Source organism: Coregonus lavaretus (genome assembly GCF_964263955.1).
Source record: "Coregonus lavaretus genome assembly, chromosome: 7".
In the NCBI taxonomy this organism is placed as follows: domain Eukaryota; kingdom Metazoa; phylum Chordata; class Actinopteri; order Salmoniformes; family Salmonidae; genus Coregonus; species Coregonus lavaretus.
The window spans coordinates 38,555,823-38,576,327 of record NC_139994.1 but is presented as its reverse complement, the minus strand read 5'-3'; the positions used below and the strand labels follow the sequence as shown (position 1 = coordinate 38,576,327).

At 45.9% G+C, this 20,505-nt stretch overlaps 1 protein-coding gene across 1 annotated transcript in view; it reads left to right on the top strand.

The window, feature by feature from the left end:
• Positions 1 to 5,599: 5,599 nt before the first annotated feature.
• Positions 5,600 to 20,505, top strand: part of LOC311132243 (6-phosphofructo-2-kinase/fructose-2,6-bisphosphatase-like) — a 45,878-nt gene continuing 30,972 nt past the window's right edge. The window contains exons 1-5 of the mRNA XM_084165473.1: positions 5,600 to 5,848; positions 6,312 to 6,437; positions 16,190 to 16,286; positions 16,486 to 16,552; positions 19,153 to 19,227. Of these exons, the coding sequence (XP_084021599.1) occupies positions 5,758 to 5,848; positions 6,312 to 6,437; positions 16,190 to 16,286; positions 16,486 to 16,552; positions 19,153 to 19,227 (456 nt within the window). The 5' untranslated portion in view covers positions 5,600 to 5,757. The remainder of the gene's footprint in view (positions 5,849 to 6,311; positions 6,438 to 16,189; positions 16,287 to 16,485; positions 16,553 to 19,152; positions 19,228 to 20,505) is intronic.

The following is a 20,505-nucleotide window of genomic DNA, read 5'->3' as shown; positions in this document are numbered from 1 at the left end:
CTGACCTGGGCTGTTGAGGAACAGGTGCTGGAGGCTCTCCGTAACCAGCCAGGTCCCAGCACCTGCCCAGCTGACCGCCTTTTTGTCCCCGAAGACCTGAGGTCCCAGGTCGTTCAGTGGGGACATGACTCCCGCCTAGCTTGTCACCCTGGCTCCACCCGCACTTACAACCTGCTCGCCCAGAGGTTCTGGTGGCCCTCTCTGAGGAAGGATGTACGGGAATTCGTCCAAGCCTGCCCCATCTGCAACCAACACAAGTCGTCCTGCCAGCCCCCAGCCGGATTGCTGCAGCCCCTGCCTGTGCCCAGACGTCCCTGGTCTCACATCGCCCTTGACTTTGTCACGGGGCTGCCCCCTTCAAGGGGCATGACCGTCATTCTCACCATCGTTGACCGTTTCAGCAAGATGGCACACTTCATTCCCCTCCCCAAGCTCCCAACCGCCAAGGAGACCGCCCAGGTGGTCCTGGAACACGTCTTCCGGATCCACGGACTGCCAAGGGATGTAGTTTCTGACCGTGGTCCACAATTCTCCTCCGCTTTTTGGAAGGAGTTCTGTCACCTGCTGGGAGCCACAGTCAGTCTGACTTCCGGATTCCATCCCCAATCCAATGGGCAGTCAGAGCGGGCTAATCAGGAGCTCGAGAAGGCACTGCGATGCATGACTTCACGCAACCCCCACTCCTGGTCGCAGCAATTGACATGGGTGGAGTACGCACACAATTCTCTGACCTGCTCTGCCATCGGTATGTCCCCTTTCCAATGTGTTTATGGATACCAGCCTCCTCTATTTGCCAGCCAGGAAGAGGAGGTTACTTGCCCATCTGCACTTGCTTTTGCCCGTCGATGTCGCCGCACCTGGTCACAAGCCCGAGCCACACTCCTCAGATCCGTTGCCAGCTACACTACCGGGGCCAACCGTCGGAGAATTCCTGCTCCCACCTACCATGTTGGTCAAAGGGTGTGGTTGTCATCGAAGAACCTGCCACTCAGGGTGGAGTCGCAGAAGCTGGCACCTCGGTTCATTGGCCCATTCCCTATCATAAGAGTGATTAGCCCAACTGCTGTCCGGCTCCAACTGCCTAATTCCCTGAGGGTGCACCCCACTTTCCATGTGTCTAAGATTAAGCCCATCCATGAGAGTCCGCTGGTCCCTGCGGCGCCTGGTCCTCCTCCTCCACGGCTCGTCGATGGTGGTCTGGTTTACACCGTCCGCCGCCTGCTTCGGTCCAGACGGAGGGGTAGGGGTCTCCAGTACCTCATTGACTGGGAGGGCTATGGACCTGAGGAAAGGACCTGGGTGCCAGCTAGTCGGATTGTGGATAGGACTCTCATCACCGCTTTCCACCAACGGCATCCTGATCAACCTGCAATCCGTAGGGGCCGCCCCAGAGGGGTCCCTAACCGTCCTGCCCGCTCGGCTTCCTGTCCTGTGCCTGATCCTGTCTCGGGACCTGTCCCATCTCCCGACCACGGCCCTCCGGCTTCCTCCGAGGATGAGGACGTTCACTCGGACCATTCGGAGGAGTTCTAGCCCTCCTCCGGCTCCCCTCCTCCCGCCCGGCGTGGTGTTGCTCTTGGGACTTCTGGGGCCGTCCCTTGGGGGGGGGGGTTCTGTCATGAGCCCCCTCACTCCACCGGGTTACCACCTTAATTTGTTTCCACTATCTTCCACTCTGCTCACCACTCTCTCTCTACTCAGCCTAACTAGCTCCACCTGTCCCTGCTCTGCTCGGCTCTAATTACTCTGCCAGCTGCGCTGCATTACCCACTAACCTCTCCCAGTATTTAAGGCCCTGTCTTTCAGCTCTCCGGTGTCAGATCGTCTGCAAAGCTCACACCCGGAACCTGTTTGCTCGCGCTTCTGGCTCACCCTGGTTTTGTGACCCCGGACCTGCCTGTTTTTTGGATACTCTTCTGCCTCAGGAGATCCAGACCTGCTTCTGCCATTACGACTCCTGACTACTCTTCAATCCCGGTAACTCTGACCAGCCTTCTGCCTTGCTACTACGTATTTTGGATTTCCCTTGAACTGTACTGCTGCCTTGTTTCATTCCGCCCTGTTGTGTCTGTGTCTCCCCCCCCCCCAGGACTTCTGGACCACCCACCACCGGCTTCATAGGACGCATCGCTGCCACTGGGGGGGGCACAGACCCAGCACATTGGACGGGATCCCTGTTACCCCTGGAGCCTTCATTCACTCCCTACTTCCCTTTTTCCCTTAAGTTTAATAAACTTTCTGGTGTGACGCAATTGTGGTCCTCTGGTCGTCTGTCTGAACCGTGACAATGATCTTTGAACCTGGGCTGTATGACAGGGTGAAGTTGAATCTAGTAAAGAAAAGGGCCCACCTTGCTTGGTGCGGGTTCAGCTGTCCGTATGTACTCCAGTTTCCGATGGTCGGTGAGGATGAGAAACGGGTCCATGGCGCCCTCCAGCCAGTGTCTCCACTCCTCTAATGCCAACTTCACCGCCAGGAGCTCCCGATCACCGACGTCATAGTTCCTTTCTGCAGGATACTTTTTGGTTTGTTTGTAGTATGCACACAGATACAACATTTGTGGATTACCTTCATGTTGTGACAGGATGTCCCCCATGCCCACTTGTGAGGCGTCCACCTCCACCATGAAGGGCAGCGTAGGATCTGGGTGTTTCAGCAACTGGGCGGCGGTCAAATCAAATTTTATTTGTCACATACGCGTGTTTAGCAGATGTTATAGCGGGTGTAGCGAAATGACCCTTCAGTAGGCGGAAGGCCTCATTGGCTGCAGGATTCCAAAATCAACTTACGGGGACCACCTTTGAGGATAGAGGTGAGAGGAGAAGCGATGGAGCTGAAGTTCCTAATGAAGTTGGCAAACCCCAAAAACCGTTGTAGTCCCTTTATAGTGGTTGGGACTGGCCATGACCTGACTGCATTTACCTTCCTCTACTCCATAACCACTCCCTGCTGGCTGATCCGATATCCCAAGAAGCAGACGGCGGCCTGATGGACCTGGCACTTCTCCGCCTTGACGTACAGATGGTTCTCCAGGAGGCATTCCAGGACTACCCGGCCGTGGGTGATGTGTTCCTCCAAGGTTGCCGAGTAGATTAGCATGTCGTCGATATACACGACCACCTGACGCCCAAGCATGTCCCGAAACACCTCGTTCACAAATGCCTGGAACACCGAAGGAAGATTGGCTTATCCATAAGGCATCACCCCGCGGAGCAGTTCAATGGCGGCCGGAACCAACGGGAGGGGGTAGCGATACTTGGTGGTGATGACATTGAGACCTTTGTAGTCAATACATGGACGAAGACCTCCCTCCTTCTTGGCCATGAAAAATAAACCTGCCGACGCAGGAGAGGTGGACGGACGGATGAAACCCTGTTGGCAAGCCTCCTAGATGTACTCCTCCATAGCCTTGGTTTCAGCCACCGACAGGTGCAGAGTCTGTTAGCAGGTCGATGGCACAGGCCCAGGGGTGATGAGGAAGGAGACAGGTGGCACGGGTCTTGGAGAAAACCTCCCGGAGCTCCTGGTAAACCTCTGGGATGTCGGCCCGGAGGGTAACCACAGGACTCTCAACTGACGTGGAATCACAGGGTAAGGGAAAGCAGGTCTTCCGACATTCAGGTGCCCAGGCCTGGATGATGAGGAAGGGGAGGGTTTCTTGGTGCAGGGGACCAACGGTGATGGTGAGTGGTGCTGTGATGTGTGTGATTGTCTTAGATCCCATTGGTCGGTTGTCCAGCACTTGAACTGGAAACGGAGAGGAGAGCGGGTATGATGTTATGTTCAGGGAGGACGCAAGGGCCTGGTCAATAAAATTCCACCTACCCCAGGAGACGGAAATAACCATGGCAACCTTGGACCTCTCGGTGTTGTGGGCTCCCGTTTGATGAGAAAAATAGAATGAGCACTGAAGGAGGAAGCAACGGCATTTGGATGGAGTCCCGTCATATTTGTCCGGGAGGGACAAACAAGCATTGATGACCTGGGTGCAGCAATCACTAGCACATTAGAGGATGCTGCTGCCTATTGAAATCACTGGCCACTTTAAGAAATGGAACACTAGTCACTAATAATGTTTACATATCTTGCATTACTCATCTCATATGTATATATTGTATTCTATTCTATAATATTCTACTGTATCTCAGTCCATGCCGCTCTGTCATTTATGTATATATTCTTAAATTCCATTCCTTACCAGTTTTGTATGTATTGGGTACATGTTGTGAAATTGTTAGATATTACTTGTTAGATATTACTGCACTGTCAGAGCTAGAAGCACAAGCATTTCGCTACACCCGCTATAACATCTGCTAAACACGTGTATGTGACAAATAAAATGTGATTTGATTTGATTTGGGAAGACTGCTGAATGGGCTGGGGTGCTGGCTCGCTGGGTCGACTCATGGTAGAAGATCCTCCGCTCGTTGGGAGTGACGCCATTTGAGGAACATCTAGACGATGAAGAACACGGAGGACCTCATCCATAGCCGTCCCCAGTTGCGCCAGCTGGTCGTGGTGTTAGCGAAGTAGGTCCCCCGACCATCTGGGAGATGTCTTGGTTGGTTGCTGCTTCCATTCTGAGAGGCAGTATTCTGTAACGAAGACGCAGAGAGTCAGGAAGCATGTGCAGTCTGTGAGTTGAATAAGAACAAACATAGCGTGGATACAGACACAAGTGTAGCGTCTGAACATAAAACAGAAACAATACTGCCTGAAGAGTGACAACAACGGAGTGCTAGATAAAGGGGGAGTAATCAGGGAAGTGATGAAGTCCAGTTATGCCCAAACATTTTATCTTAAATCAGCCATTGTGACAGGGGGAATGGAAGATTGTTGTGTGCAACAGGGAGTGGCAATTTAATTTCACATTACATATAATTTTATATATTTGTCTATCTATGGGTAACAGGGTTGACGTGTTATGCTTGAACAACTCAGTTTTACACCACAAAACAACAGAAAATTGACAAAAAGAGTAGAACCAGCTCTCCAAATGTTACACTGATTTGACTTTTAGATGTAAAATATTTCTTAAAAAAATTTTTTTTTTAAAGGAATAGTTTCACCATATTAAATCATGAGTTCAGTTCATGTACCAGGGTTGACCTTAAAATGAGGGAGAGACATAAATACATCACTAATGAAATAATGATCTTCAGATATGACTTTGTCAAAGCAACAAGATAACTAGGGCTACAATGATGGTGAAAATGTGGACAATCTAGATGTCACATCGTTTTGTGCAATTGTCTGATTCTCTAATTCTCTGATTCTTTAATTGCGTAATTAAAGAATCAGAGAATTAGAGAATCAGAGAATTAGAGAATCAGACAATTAGCATCATGAGTAGAGCTGACATTCCCACAAACCAAGGCAACATTTGGTGAATATCTGTTGAAGTGGTCTTGGTGGGGTAGCTCAGAGTGTTTGGCGAATATCTGTTCTATTCCTTCAGTTCTATAAGGCCCTGGTACTGTAGCTCCTCCCACTCAGGAAGTAGCCCCTATATCTCTATAACCTCACACCCTGTAACACACTTGGAGGAGGAGCATGTACCAATACCACACACACACAGACAGACTTAGGCCGCTCCCATCATGAGGTGACCCACACAGACAGTTTCACAAACTCTCTCTCTCACACCTTGTCTCTCTCCAGGCTACTCTCTCTGTCTCTCTCTCCGTCTCTCACTATCTCTGTCTCTCCCCGTCTCTCTCTCTCTCTCTTACACACGGACACTGTGTTTTGTAAACCATGTCTCAGAGGCAGACCAAGCTAACTCAGAAACCTTTAGAGAAGATTTGGATTCCCTCCATGAGTAGCAAGCTGTACCAACGTAGAGGATGTAAGTACACACACACACACACACACACACAAATATACACACAGAAACACCAGACACACACCTGTGTGGTTCATTACCTGTAGTGTACAGGTTGGTGAACGTAACCTGCGGAACTTTGGTATTGTTTGAAATGGTGTGCGTGTGTGTGTGTATGTGTTGGGGTCAGGTTAGGACTTGCATTATGGAACACTGTGTACCTCACTGAGAGAGACCTGAGGGCCGTTCACCCCTAAGACCAAGGCCGTGTATGTGTGCGTGTGTGTGCTAAATGGTCTATCCATTTGTCTAAAACTGATGTGTGTGTGTTCTGTGATCTTTTTATAACTCCAATACATGTGTATGTGTGTGTCATGTCAGTGTTAAATCCATATTGTATGTGTGTGTGTGTGTGTGTGTGTGTGTGTGTGTGTGTGTGTGTGTGTGTGTGTGTGTGTGTGTGTGTGTGTGTGTGTGTGTGTTTCAGCATCCGTCCCCCAGTTCACTAACTCTCCTACTGTGATTGTGATGGTGGGGCTGCCTGCTAGAGGGAAGACCTACATCTCCAAGAAGTTAACCAGATACCTCAACTGGATAGGAGTTCCCACTAAAGGTACCACAACACAACACAATACCACACAACACGACACAATACCACACAACACAATACCACACAAAACCACGCAATACCACACACAACACAACCCAACACAGAAGTTAACCAGATACCTCAACTGGATAGGAGTTCCAACAAAAGGTGCCACAACACAACACACCATAATTAAACACATCACAACCCATTACCACACAATACCACACAACCCAACACAACCCAATACAACAAAACACAACACAACCCGTTAACCAAATACCTAAACGGGATAGGCGTTCCAACTAAAGGTACCACAACACAACACAACACAATTAAACACATCACAAAACAATACCACACAACGCAACACAACATAATACAACAAAACACAACACAACACGTTAACAAGATACCTCAACGGGATAGGAGTTCCAACTAAAGGTACCACAACCCAACACAACACAATACCATACAACACACCAAAATACCACATAACACAACACAATAAGTTAACCAGATACCTCAACTGGATAGGAGTTCCAACTGAAAGGTACCACAACATAACCTAATACCACACAATACCACACAACCCAACACAACACAACAAAACACAACATGTTTAAAAGATACAACAACTGGATAGGAGTTCCAACTAAAAGTACACAACACAAGACAACACAACACGTGGCAACACAAGACAACACAACACACAACAACACAATACCATACAACACAATGGGAAGTTAACCAAATACCTCAACTGGATTGGTGTTCCAACTAAAGGAAGCACAACACAACTCAACACAACACAAGACAAAACAACACAAAACAACACAACACAAGACGTTAACCAGATACCTCAATTGGATAGGAGTTCCAACTAAAGGTACCACAACACAACTTATTTTAACACAACATAACCCAGTACCACATACAGTGGGGAAAAAAAGTATTTAGTCAGCCACCAATTGTGCAAGTTCTCCCACTTAAAAAGATGAGAGAGGCCTGTAATTTTCATCATAGGTACACATCAACTATGACAGACAAAATGAGAAAAAAAATCCAGAAAATCACATTGTAGGATTTTTTATGAATGTATTTGCAAATTATGGTGAAAAATAATTATTTGGTCAATAACAAAAGTTTCTCAATACTTTGTTATATACCCTTTGTTGGCAATGACACAGGTCAAACGTTTTCTGTAAGTCTTCACAAGGTTTTCAAACACTGTTGCTGGTATTTTGGCCCATTCCTCCATGCAGATCTCCTCTAGAGCAGTGATGTTTTGGGGCTGTCGCTGGGCAACACAGACTTGAAATGCTTCTTACGAAGTCACTCCTTCGTTGCCCGGGCGGTGTGTTTGGGATCATTGTCATGTTGAAAGACCCAGCCACGTTTCATCTTCAATGCCCTTGCTGATGGAAGGAGGTTTTCACTCAAAATCTCACGATACATGGCCCCATTCATTCTTTCCTTTACACGGATCAGTCGTCCTGGTCCCTTTGCAGAAAAACAGCCCCAAAGCATGATGTTTCCACCTCCATGCTTCACAGTAGGTATGGTGTTCTTTGGATGTAACTCAGCATTCCTTGTACTCCAAACACGACGAGTTGAGTTTTTACCAAAAAGTTCTATTTTGGTTTCATCTGACCATATGACATTCTCCCAATCCTCTTCTGGATCATCCAAATGCACTCTAGCAAACTTCAGATGGGCCTGGACATGTACTGGCTTAAGCAGGGGGACACGTCTTGCACTGCAGGATTTGAGTCCCTGGCGGCGTAGTGTGTTACTAATGGTAGGCTTTGTTACTTTGGTCCCAGCTCTCTGCAGGTCATTCACTAGGTCCCCCCGTGTGGTTCTGGGATTTTTGCTCACCGTTCTTGTGATCATTTTGACCCCACGGGGTGAGATCCTGCGTGGAGCCCCAGATCGAGGGAGATTATCAGTGGTCTTGTATGTCTTCCATTTCCTAATAATTGCTCCCACAGTTGATTTCTTCAAACCAAGCTGCTTACCTATTGCAGATTCAGTCTTCCCAGCCTGGTGCAGGTCTACAATTTTGTTTCTGGTGTCCTTTGACAGCTCTTTGGTTTTTGCCATAGTGGAGTTTGGAGTGTGACTGTTTGAGGTTGTGGACAGGTGTATTTTATACTGATAACAACTTCAAACAGGTGCCATTAATACAGGTAACGAGTGGAGGACAGAGGAGCCTCTTAAAGAAGAAGTTACAGGTCTGTGAGAGCCAGAAATCTTGCTTGTTTGTAGGTGACCAAATACTTATTTTCCACCATAATTTGCAAATAAATTCATAAAAAATCCTACAATGTGATTTTCTGGAGAAAAAAAATCTCAATTTGTCTGTCATAGTTGACATGAACAGTGGGGAGAACACGTTTTTGATACACTGCCGATTTTGCAGGTTTTCCTACTTACAAAGCATGTAGAGGTCTGTTATTTTTATCATAGGTACACTTCAACTGTGAGAGACGGAAATCCAGAAAATCACATTGTATGATTTTTAAGTAATTCATTTGCATTTTATTGCATGACATAAATATTTGATACATCAGAAAAGCAGAACTGAATATTTGGTACAGAAACCTTTGTTTGCAATTACAGAGATCATACGTTTCCTGTAGGTCTTGACCAGGTTTGCACACACTGCAGCAGGGATTTTGGCCCACTCCTCCATACAGACCTTCTACAGATTCTTCAGGTTTCGGGGCTGTCGCTGGGCAATACGGACTTTCAGCTCCCTCCAAAGATTTTCTATTGGGTTCAGGTCTGGAGACTGTCTAGGCCACTCCAGGACCTTGAGATGCTTCTTACGGAGCCACTCCTTAGTTGCCCTGGCTGTGTGTTTCGGGTCGTTGTCATGCTGGAAGACCCAGCCACGACACATCTTCAATGCTCTTACTGAGGGAAGGAGGTTGTTGGCCAAGATCTTGCGATACATGGCCCAATCCATCCTCCCCTCAATATGGTGCAGTCATCCTGTCCCCTTTGCAGAATAGCATCCCCAAAGAATGATGTTTCCACCTCCATGCGTCTCGGTTGGGATGGTGTTCTTGGGGTTGTACTCATCCTTCTTCTTCCTCCAAACACGGCGAATGGAGTTTAGACCAAAAAGCTCTATTTTTGTCTCATCAGACCACATGACCTTCTCCCATTCCTCCTCTGGATCATCCAGATGGTAATTGGCAAACTTCAGACGGGCCTGGACATGCGCTGACTTGAGCAGGGGGACCTTGCGTGCGCTGCAGGATTTTAATCCATGACGGTGTAATGTGTTACTAATGGTTTTCTTTGAGACTATGGTCCCAGCTCTCTTCAGGTCATTGACCAGGTCCTGCCGTGTAGTTCTGGGCTGATCCCTCACCTTCCTCATGATCATTGATGCCCCACGAGGTGAGATCTTGCATGGAGCCCCAGACCGAGGGTGATTGACCGTCATCTTGAACTTCTTCCATTTTCTAATAATTGCGCCAACAGTTGTTGCCTTCTCACCAAGCTGCTTGCCTATTGTCCTGTAGCCCAGCCCAGCCTTGTGCAGGTCTACAATTTTATCCCTGATGTCCTTACACAGCTCTCTGGTCTTGGCCATTGTGGAGAGATTGGAGTCTGTTTGATTGAGTGTGTGGACAGGTGTCTTTTATTCAGGTAATGAGTTCAAACAGGTGCAGTTAATACAGGTAATGAGTGGAGAACAGGAGGGCTTCTTAAAGAAAAACGAACAGGTCTGTGAGAGCCGGAATTCTTACTGGTTGGTAGGTGATCAAATACTTATGTCATGCAATAAAATGCAAATTAATTACTTAAAAATCATACAATGTGATTTTCTGGATTTTTGTTTTAGATTCCGTCTCTCACAGTTGAAGTGTACCTATGATAAAAATTACAGACCTCTACATGCTTTGTAAGTAGGAAAACCTGCAAAATCGTCAGTGTATCAAATACCTGTTCTCCCCACTGTACCTATGATGAAAATTACAGGCCTACCTCATCTTCTTAAGTGGGAGAACTTGCACAATTGGTGGCTGACTAAATACTTTTTTCCCCCACTGTAATACCACACTACCCAACACAACACACAAAAAAAAAAACACAAGACGATAACCAGATACCTCAACTGGAGAGGAGTTCATACTAAAGGTACCACAACACAACACAACACACCACAAGACAAGACAACACACCACACCACAACACAATACCACACAAAACACAATACACCACAACACAATACCACACAACACAATACAACACAAGACAACACAAGACAACACAACAAAACAAAACAGAAGACAACAGAAAACAATCATTTAACCAGATACCTCAACTATATAGGAGTTCCAACAACACAATACAACAAAACACAACACAAGACAAACAACACAATTCAACACAATAACACAACACAACAACACAATACCACTCAATTTAACACAATACCACAATACCACACAACACAATACAACACAAGACAAGACCACACACCACAACACAAGACAACACAACACAGCACAGGACAATACAACACACCACAACACAAAACACCAAAATACAACACAATACAAAACAAGATGTTAACCAGATATCTCTACTGGATAGGAGTTCCAACTAAAGGTACCACAACACAACACAAGACAATAGAATACAAGACACCACAACACACCACAGCACAACAGCAGACAAGACAACACATCACAACACAACACTAGACAACACAACGAAACACAACCCAAAACAATATAACACAAGACATGACCACACACAACAACACAAGACAACACAACTGAACACAACAAAACTACACAATACCACAAAACACAACACAATACAAGACAAGACCACACACCACAACACACCACAACAACACAGCACAGCACAGAACAGGACAACACAACACAAAACAACACAACACAAGAAGTCAACCAGATACCTCAATTGGATAAGAGTTCCAACTAAAGGTACCACAACACAACACAATTTAACACAACACAACACAATACCACATAATACCACACTACCCAACACAACACAACAAAACAAAACACAACACATTAACTAGATACCTCAACTGGATAGGAGTTCCAACTAAAGGTACCACAACACACCACAATACAACACAAGACAACATAACACACCACAACACAAAACAACACAACACCAGAAGACAACACAACAACACAATACCACACAAGACAAAACAACACAGGACAACACAACAGAAGACCACACAACACAATACCACACAACACAATATCACACAACACTAGACAACACAAGACAACACAACAACACAATACCACACAACACAATACAACACAAGTCAACACAAGTCATGACCACAACACAGCACAGCACAGCACAGGACAACACAACACAACACACCACAATACAACACAACACAACACAACACAGCACAATACAACACAAGATCTTATCCAGATATCTCAACAGGATAGGAGTTCCAACTAAACATTTTTACATTTACGTCATTTAGCAGACGCTCTTATCCAGAGCGACTTACAAATTGGTGCATTCACCTTATAGCCAGTGGGATAACCACTACAATGTTTTTTTTTTGGTGGGGTGGGGTAAGGGGGGGGGGGGGGGGGGTAGAAGGATTACTTTATCCTATCCCAGGTATTCCTTAAAGAGGTGGGGTTTCAAATGTCTCCGGAAGGTGGTGAGTGACTCCGCTGTCCTCGCGTCGTGAGGGAGCTTGTTCCACCATTGGGGTGCCAGAGCAGCGAACAGTTTTGACGGGGGTGTACGGGAGCTGTGCTTCCGCAGAGGTAGAGAGCCAGCAGGCCAGAGGTGGATGAACGCAATGCCCTCGTTTGGGTGTAGGGACTGATCAGAGCCTGAAGGTACGGAGGTGTCGTTCCCCTCACAGCTCCGTAGGAAAGCACCATGGTCTTGTAGCAGATGCGAGCTTCAACTGGAAGCCAGTGGAGTGTGCAGAGGAGCGGGGTGACGTGAGAGAACTTGGGAAGGATGAACACCAGACGGGCTGCGGCATTCTGGATGAGTTGTAGGGGTTTAATGGCACAGGCAGGGAGCCCAGCCAACAGCGAGTTGCAGTAATCCAGACGGGAGATGACAAGTGCCTGGATTAGGACCTGTGCCGCTTCCTGTGTAAGGCAGGGTCGTACTCTCCGAATGTTGTAGAGCATGAACCTACAGGATCGGGTCACCGCCTTGATGTTAGCGGAGAACGACAGGGTGTTGTCCAGGGTCACGCCAAGGCTCTCGCACTCTGGGAGGAGGACACAACAGAGTTGTTAACCGTGATGGCGAGAGGAAGAGCAGCTCCGTCTTGCCAAGGTTCAGCTTGAGGTGGTGATCCGTCATCCATACTGATATGTCTGCCAGACATGAAGAGATGCGATTCACCACCTGGTTATCAGAAGGGGGAAAGGAGAAGATTAGTTGTGTGTCGTCTGCGTAGCAATGATAGGAGAGGCCATGTGAGGATATGACAGAGCCAAGTGACTTGGTGTATAGCGAGAATAGGAGAGGGCCTAGAACTGAGCCCTGGGGGCAACCAATGGTGACAGCACGTGATGCGGAGACAGCTTCTCGCCACGCCACTTGGTAGGAGCGACTGGTCAGGTAGGACGCAATCCAAGAGTGAGCCGCGCCGGAGATGCCCAGCTCGGAGAGGGGGGAGAGGAGGATCTGATGGTTCACAGTATCAAAGGCAGCAGACAGGTCTAGAAGGACAAGAGCAGAGGAGAGAGAGTTAGCTTTAGCAGTGCGGAGAGCCTCCGTGACACAGAGAAGAGCAGTCTCAGTTGAATGACCAGTCTTGAAACCTGACTGGTTTGGATCAAGAAGGTCATTCTGAGAGAGATAGCAAGAGAGTTGGCTAAAGACGGCACGCTCAATAGTTTTGGAGAGAAAAGAAAGAAGGGATACTGGTCTGTAGTTGTTGACATCAGAGGGATCGAGTGTTGGTTTTTTGAGAAGGGGTGCAACTCTCGCTCTCTTGAAGACGGAAGGGACATAGCCAGTGGTCAAGGATGAGTTGATCAGCGAGGTGAGGTAAGGGAGAAGGTCACCGGAGATGGTCTGGAGAAGAGAGGAGGGGATAGGGTCAAGCGGGCAGGTTGTTGGGCGGCCGGCCGTCACAAGTCGCAAGATTTTATCTGGAGAGAGAGGGGAGAAAGAAGTCAAAGCATAGGGTAGGGCAGTGTGAGCAGGACCAGCAGTGTCATTTGACTTAACAAACGAGAATCGGATGTTGTCAACCTTCTTTTCAAAATGGTTGACGAAGTCATCCACAGAGAGGGAGGAGGGGGGAGGGGGAGGAGGATTCAGCAGGGAGGAGAAGGTGGCAAAGAGCTTCCTAGGGTTAGAGGCAGATGCTTGGAATTTAGAGTGGTAGAAAGTGGCCTTAGCAGCAGAAACAGATGAAGAAAATGTAGAGAGGAGGGAGTGAAAAGATGCCAGGTCCGCAGGGAGTCTAGTTTTCCTCCATTTCCGCTCGGCTGCCCAGAGCCCTGTTCTGTGAGCTCGCAATGAGTCATCAAGCCACGGAGCTGGAGGGGAGGACCGAGCCGGCCGGGAGGATAAGGGACATAGAGAGTCAAAGGATGCAGAAAGAGAGGAGAGGAGGGTTGAGGAGGCAACATCAGGAGATTGGGGGGAGAAGGTTTGAGCAGAGGGAAGAGATGATAGGATGGAAGAGGAGAGAGTAGCGGGAGAGAGAGAGCGAAGGTTGCGACGGCGCATTACCATCTGAGTAGGGGCAGAGTGAGTAGTGTTGGAGGAGAGCGAGAGAGAAAAGGATACAAAGTAGTGGTCGGAGACTTGGAGGGGAGTTGCAGTGAGATTAGTAGAAGAACAGCATCTAGTAAAGATGAGGTCAAGCGTATTGTCTGCCTTGTGAGTAGGGGGGACGGTGAGAGGGTGAGGTCAAAAGAGGAGAGGAGTGGAAAGAAGGAGGCAGAGAGAAATGAGTCAAAGGTAGACGTAGGGAGGTTGAAGTCCCCCAGAACTGTGAGGGGTGAGCCATCCTCAGGAAAGGAACTGATCAAGGCGTCAAGCTCATTGATGAACTCTCCAAGGGAACCTGGAGGGCGATAAATGACAAGGATATTAAGCTTAAATTGGCTAGTGACTGTGACAGCATGGAATTCAAATGAGGAGATAGACAGATGGGTCAGGGGAAAAATAGAGAATGTCCACTTGGGAGAGATGAGGATTCCTGTGCCACCACCCCGCTGACCAGATGCTCTCGGGGTATGCGAGAACACATGGTCAGACGAGGAGAGAGCAGTAGGAGTAGCAGTGTTTTCAGTGGTAATCCATGTTTCCATCAGCGCCAAGAAGTCGAGGGCCTGGAGGGTAGCATAGGCTGAGATGAACTCTGCCTTGTTGGTTCCAGAGGCTGCCTGAGACCTGGAACTCCACGTGGGTGGTGCGTGCAGGGACCACCAGGTTAGAGAGGCAGCAGCCACGCGGTGTGAGGCGTTTGTATAGCCTGTGCGGAGAGGAGAGAACAGGGATAGACAGAGGCATAGTTGACAGGCTGCAGAAAATGGCTACAATAAACTAAAGGTACCACACCACATCTCAATACAACACAACAAACTACAACACAAAACAAAACAACACAAGACAAGACCACACCTACCACACAACACAATACAAGGCAAGACAACAAAACACAACACAAGACCACACGAGACACAACACACCACAACACAATACCACACAAGACAACACAACACAATCATTTAACCAGATAACTCAACTATATAGGACTTCCAACAACACAATTCAACACAACACCACACAACAAACCACAACACAAGACAAAACAAGACAAGACAACACAATACCACGCAACACAAAATCCCAATACCACACAATACAACACAACACAATACGACACAAGACAAGACAAGACCACATCACAACATAACACAGCACATGACAATACAACACACCACAACACAACACACCACAACACAATACAACACAATATGTTAACCAGATATCTCAACTGGATAGGAGTTCCAACTAAAGGTACCACAACACATCACAACACACCACAACAGCAGCGTACTAGCAGCACACCACCCTGCATCCCACTGCTGTCTTGCAGGGTTGTTCCTGGTCGGTCCCTGGATGGGAGACCAGATGCTGCTGGAAGTTGTTTTTGGAGGGCCAGTAGGAGGCACTCTTTCCTCTGGTCTAAAATGTTTTATCCCAATGCCCAGGGCAGTGATTGGGGACATTACCCTGTGTAGGGTACCGTCTTTCAGATGGGATTTTAAACGGTGTCCTGACTTTCTATGGTCACTAAAGATCCCATGGCACTTATCGTAGGGGTGTTAACCACACTGTCCTGGCTAAATTCCCAATCAGCCCTAATAGCCACATAATCCGCAGCTTCCAACTGGCTCATTTGTCCCCCGTAAGTATTATCCAGGTTGTTGCTGAAAATGAGAATGTGTTCTCAGTCAAGCTACCTGGTAAAATAAGGGTTAAAAAAATTACACAACACAAAATGTTCACCAGATATCCAACTAAAGGTACCACAAGATGTTAACCAGACAACACAAGACAACCAAACACAATATAACACACAATCTTAACCACATATTTCAACTGGATAGGAGTTCCAACTACAGGTACCACACCACAACACAATACAATATACCACAACTGTTTCATTGCTTCATTACAAATAGTCCACAGACCACTCTGTACAGACCACACTGTGTGTGTGTGTGTGGTCCTGTCCTCTCCAGTGTTTAATGTAGGTCAGTACCGGCGGGATGCGACCCAGTCCTATAAGAGCTATGAGTTCTTCAGACCTGACAACCAAGAGGCCATGAAGATACGCAAGTATGAACCAATCACAAAGCCTGTTAGTAGAGTATGAACCAATCACAAGCCTGTTATCAGAGTATAAACTAATATGACAGCCTGTTATGAGTATGAACCGACCAGACAGCCTATTAGAATATGAATTAGTCTGTCCTAAGAGTATGATGCAAGCGCACTGTGTGTGTTTGTGTCTGTGTGCGTGCGTGCGTGTGTGTAGGGCATGTGCCATTGCGGCTCTGAAGGATGTGTGTGCCTACTTCATGCAGGAACAAGGACAGGTGGCAGTGAGTAACCCCCATGGAATCATTAGAAGCAATATGGAATCTTTATGAACCTACAATGTGGTCCAAAATTATTGACACCCTTGATAAGGATTAGTAAAAATGACTGTGTAAAATGTATTATTAAAATACTGAGCTATATTGTATACACCAAAAATGTAGGAAACTATATTGTTCTACGCTAATACAATTGCTCAGAGACAGAGATATGGTTTAACAAGTAATATATTTTTTCTGGGAAGGGGTCAAAATTATTGCCACCCCTGTTTTCAATACCTTTTAATACCTGATCTTGTGAGGATAACGGCACTGAGCCTTTTTCTAAAATGTTTTATGAGAATGGAGAACATGTTGGGAGAGATCTTAGACCAAAATTATTTGATTTTATACGGTAATTTTTGCTAATCTTTATCAAGGGTGTCAATAATTCCGGACCCCGCTGTATACAGTGGCTTGCAAAAGTATTCACCCCCCTTGCCATTTTTCCTATTTTGTTGCCTTACAACCTGTAATTAAAAATGATTTTTGGGGGGTTTGTATCATTTGATTTACACAACATGCCTACCATTTTCAAGATGCAAAATATTTTGTATTGTGAAACAAACAAGAAATAAGACAAAAAAACAGTACACTTGAGCATGCATAATTATTCACCACCACAAAGGCAATACTTTGTAGAGACACCTTTTGCAGCAATTACAGCTACAAGTCTCTTGGGGTATGTCTCTATAAGCTTGGCACATCTAGCCACTGGGATTTTTGCCCATTCTTCAAGGCAAAACTGCTCCAGCTCCTTCAAGTTGGATGGGTTCCGCTGGTGTACAGCAATCTTTATGTCATACCACAGATTCTCAATTGGATTGAGGTCTGGGCTTTGACTAGGCCATTCCAAGACATTTAAATGTTTCCCCTTAAACCACTCAAGTGTTGCATTAGCAGGATACTTAGGGTCCTTGTCCTGCTGGAAGGTGAACCTCCGTCCCAGTCTCAAATCTCTGGAAAACTGAAACAGGTTTCCCTCAAGAATTTCCATGTATTTAGCGCCATCCATCATTCCTTCAATTCTGATCAGTTTCCCAGTCCCTGCCGATGAAAAACATCCCCACAGCATGATGCTGCCACCACCATGCTTCACTGTGGGGATGGTGTTCTCGGGGTGATGAGAGGTGTTAGGTTTGCGCCAGACATAGCATTTTTCTTGATGGCCAAAAAGCTCAATTTTAGTCTCATCTGACCAGAGTACCTTCTTCCATATGTTTGGGGAGTCTCCCACATGCCTTTTGGCGAACACCAAACGTGTTTGCTTATTTTTTTAAGCAATGGCTTTTTTCTGGCCACTCTTCCGTAAAGCCCAGCTCTGTGGAGCTTAAAGTGGTCCTATGGACAGATACTCCAATCTCCGCTATGGAGCTTTGCAGCTCCTTCAGGGTTATCTTTGGTCTCTTTGTTGCCTTTCTGATTAATGCCCTCCTTGCCTGGTCTGTGAGTGTTGGTGGGCGGCCCTCTCTTGGCAGGTTTGTTGTGGTGCCATATTCTTTCCATTTTCTATAATGGATTTAATGGTGCTCTATGGGATGTTCAAAGTTTCTGATATTTTTTTTATAACCCAACCCTGATCTGTACTTCTCCACAACCTGTTTGGAGAGCTCCTTGGTCTTCATGGTGCCGCTTGCTTGTTGGTGTCCCTTGCTTAGTGGTGTTGCAGACTCTGGGGCATTTCAGAACAGGTGTATGTACACTGAGATCATGTGACAGATCATGAATAGTTATGCACGCTCAAGTTTTCTGTTTTTTTGTCTTCTTTCTTGTTTGTTTCACCCCAAAATATATTTTGCATCTTCAAAGAGGTAGGCATGTTGTATAAATCAAATAATACGTACAGTGGGGGAAAAATTATTTAGTCAGCCACCAATTGTGCAAGTTCTCCCACTTAAAAAGATGAGAGAGGCCTGTAATTTTCATCATAGGTACACGTCAACTATGACAGACAAAATGAGGAAAAAAAATCCAGAAAATCACATTGTAGGAATTTTAATGAATTTATTTGCAAATTATGGTGGAAAATAATTATTTGGTCACCTACAAACAAGCAAGATTTCTGGCTCTCACAGACCTGTAACTTCTTCTTTAAGAGGCTCCTCTGTCCACTCGAGAACTTGCACAATTGGTGGCTGACTAAATACTTTTTTCCCCACTGTATGCATGTTGTGTAAATCAAATGATACAAACCCCCAAAAACTCTATTTTAATTCCAGGTTGTAAGGCAACAAAATAGGAAAAATGCCAAGGGGGTAAATACTTTCGCAAGCCACTGTATATGAACCTACATTATATATATGGTGTATATCAGGGGTGCCAAATTCATTCCATGGCGGGCTGAGTGTCTGCTGGTTTTTGTTATTTCCTTTCAATTTTTGTACAATTAAGACCTTGACAACCAGGCCGCTAATCAGTGACCTTAATTGATTAATCAAGTGCAAGGGAGAACTGAAAACCCTCAGACATTTGGCCCATAATGGAATGAGTTTGACACCTGTGATCAATTTGAACCCGTTTGAACTTCGATTAACTAGTATGAAGCAGTATGATGTACATGCCCTCAGGTGTTTGATGCCACCAACACCACTATAGAACGTAGAGAAGTCATTCTCAGCTTCGCCAAGGAGAACGGATACAAGGTCAGATGGAGTGTGTAGCTGTGTGTGTGTTTAGCTGTTTATGCGTAGCTGTCTGTGTAGCTGTGTGTGTAGCTGTGTTTGTGTAGCTGTGTATTATTTATTTATTTTTTAAACTTTTATTTAACCAGGGAGACACATTGAGACCTAGGTCTCTTTCACAAACGTGCCCTGGGAACAACAGTCACATCAGCACACACAATTATATACAAAATACACAAAATTACACAATATTACACAATATACATACAATATACACATTAGCCATTATAATCAAATAAAACAAACACATTCACCTCTATAAAAATCCTCAACCGATTTCCTAAATTGACCCAGGGACCCCAAATCATCTAAACGAAGTGCCAACTGGAGACTATTCCGCACATGAGGTGCCTGATATGAAAAAGCAGATCTCCCGAACTCTGTGGTTACCAAGGGAGTCATCTTCATTAACCAAGTCCGTGACCTTGTATTATAACCTGAAATTCTACATTTCAACAAAGATGTTAAGTATGTTGGAAGCTTGTGGATTAAGGCTTTATAAACAAAAAGAGGGTAATAAAGTGATCTACGTGTCTTTAAAGAGGTCCAGCCAACTTTTTGGTGAAGGATGCAGGATGCAGTGATGCATCGGATAGTATTAAAACTCTCAGATGTAATAAAACAAAGGGCGCTATGATAAACAGAATCAAGGGATTTTAGAGTAGAGTCAGTTGCACTTCAGTAGATGGTATCACCATAGTCAAGAACAGGTAGAAAAGTTGATTCTACAATTCGCTTCCTGCTAGCCAGAGAAGAACAAGCTTTATTTCTATATAAGAAACCCACTTTACATGTAAGCTTCTTAACAAGATCATTTGTATGTTTCTTAAACGATAGATCATTGTCTATCCAAATACTAAGGTATTGTATGCAGGGCCTTGCATTCAAGGAGTGAAGATGTAACCCAACTGAGATACTTTTACGAGACTTTGAAAACAGCATGTATTTAGTTTTGCCTGTATTAAGTACAAGCTTTAAATTCGTAAGGGCTTCCTGAACAGCTGCAAAATCAGACCGTAACCTTGACACAGCTAAATCAGCAGTCGGAGCAATTGCATACATAATAGTGTCATCCGCATACAAATGAAGTTCACCACTTTTAACAGATTGACCATTCGCATTTATGTAAATCGTAAAAAGAAGCACAGCTCATTTTAGCATCCAAAGCATTGATAAGGTCATTCACAACTAATGTGGTGGCTATGCCCTGGTCTAAACACTGATTGGTTTACATTTAAA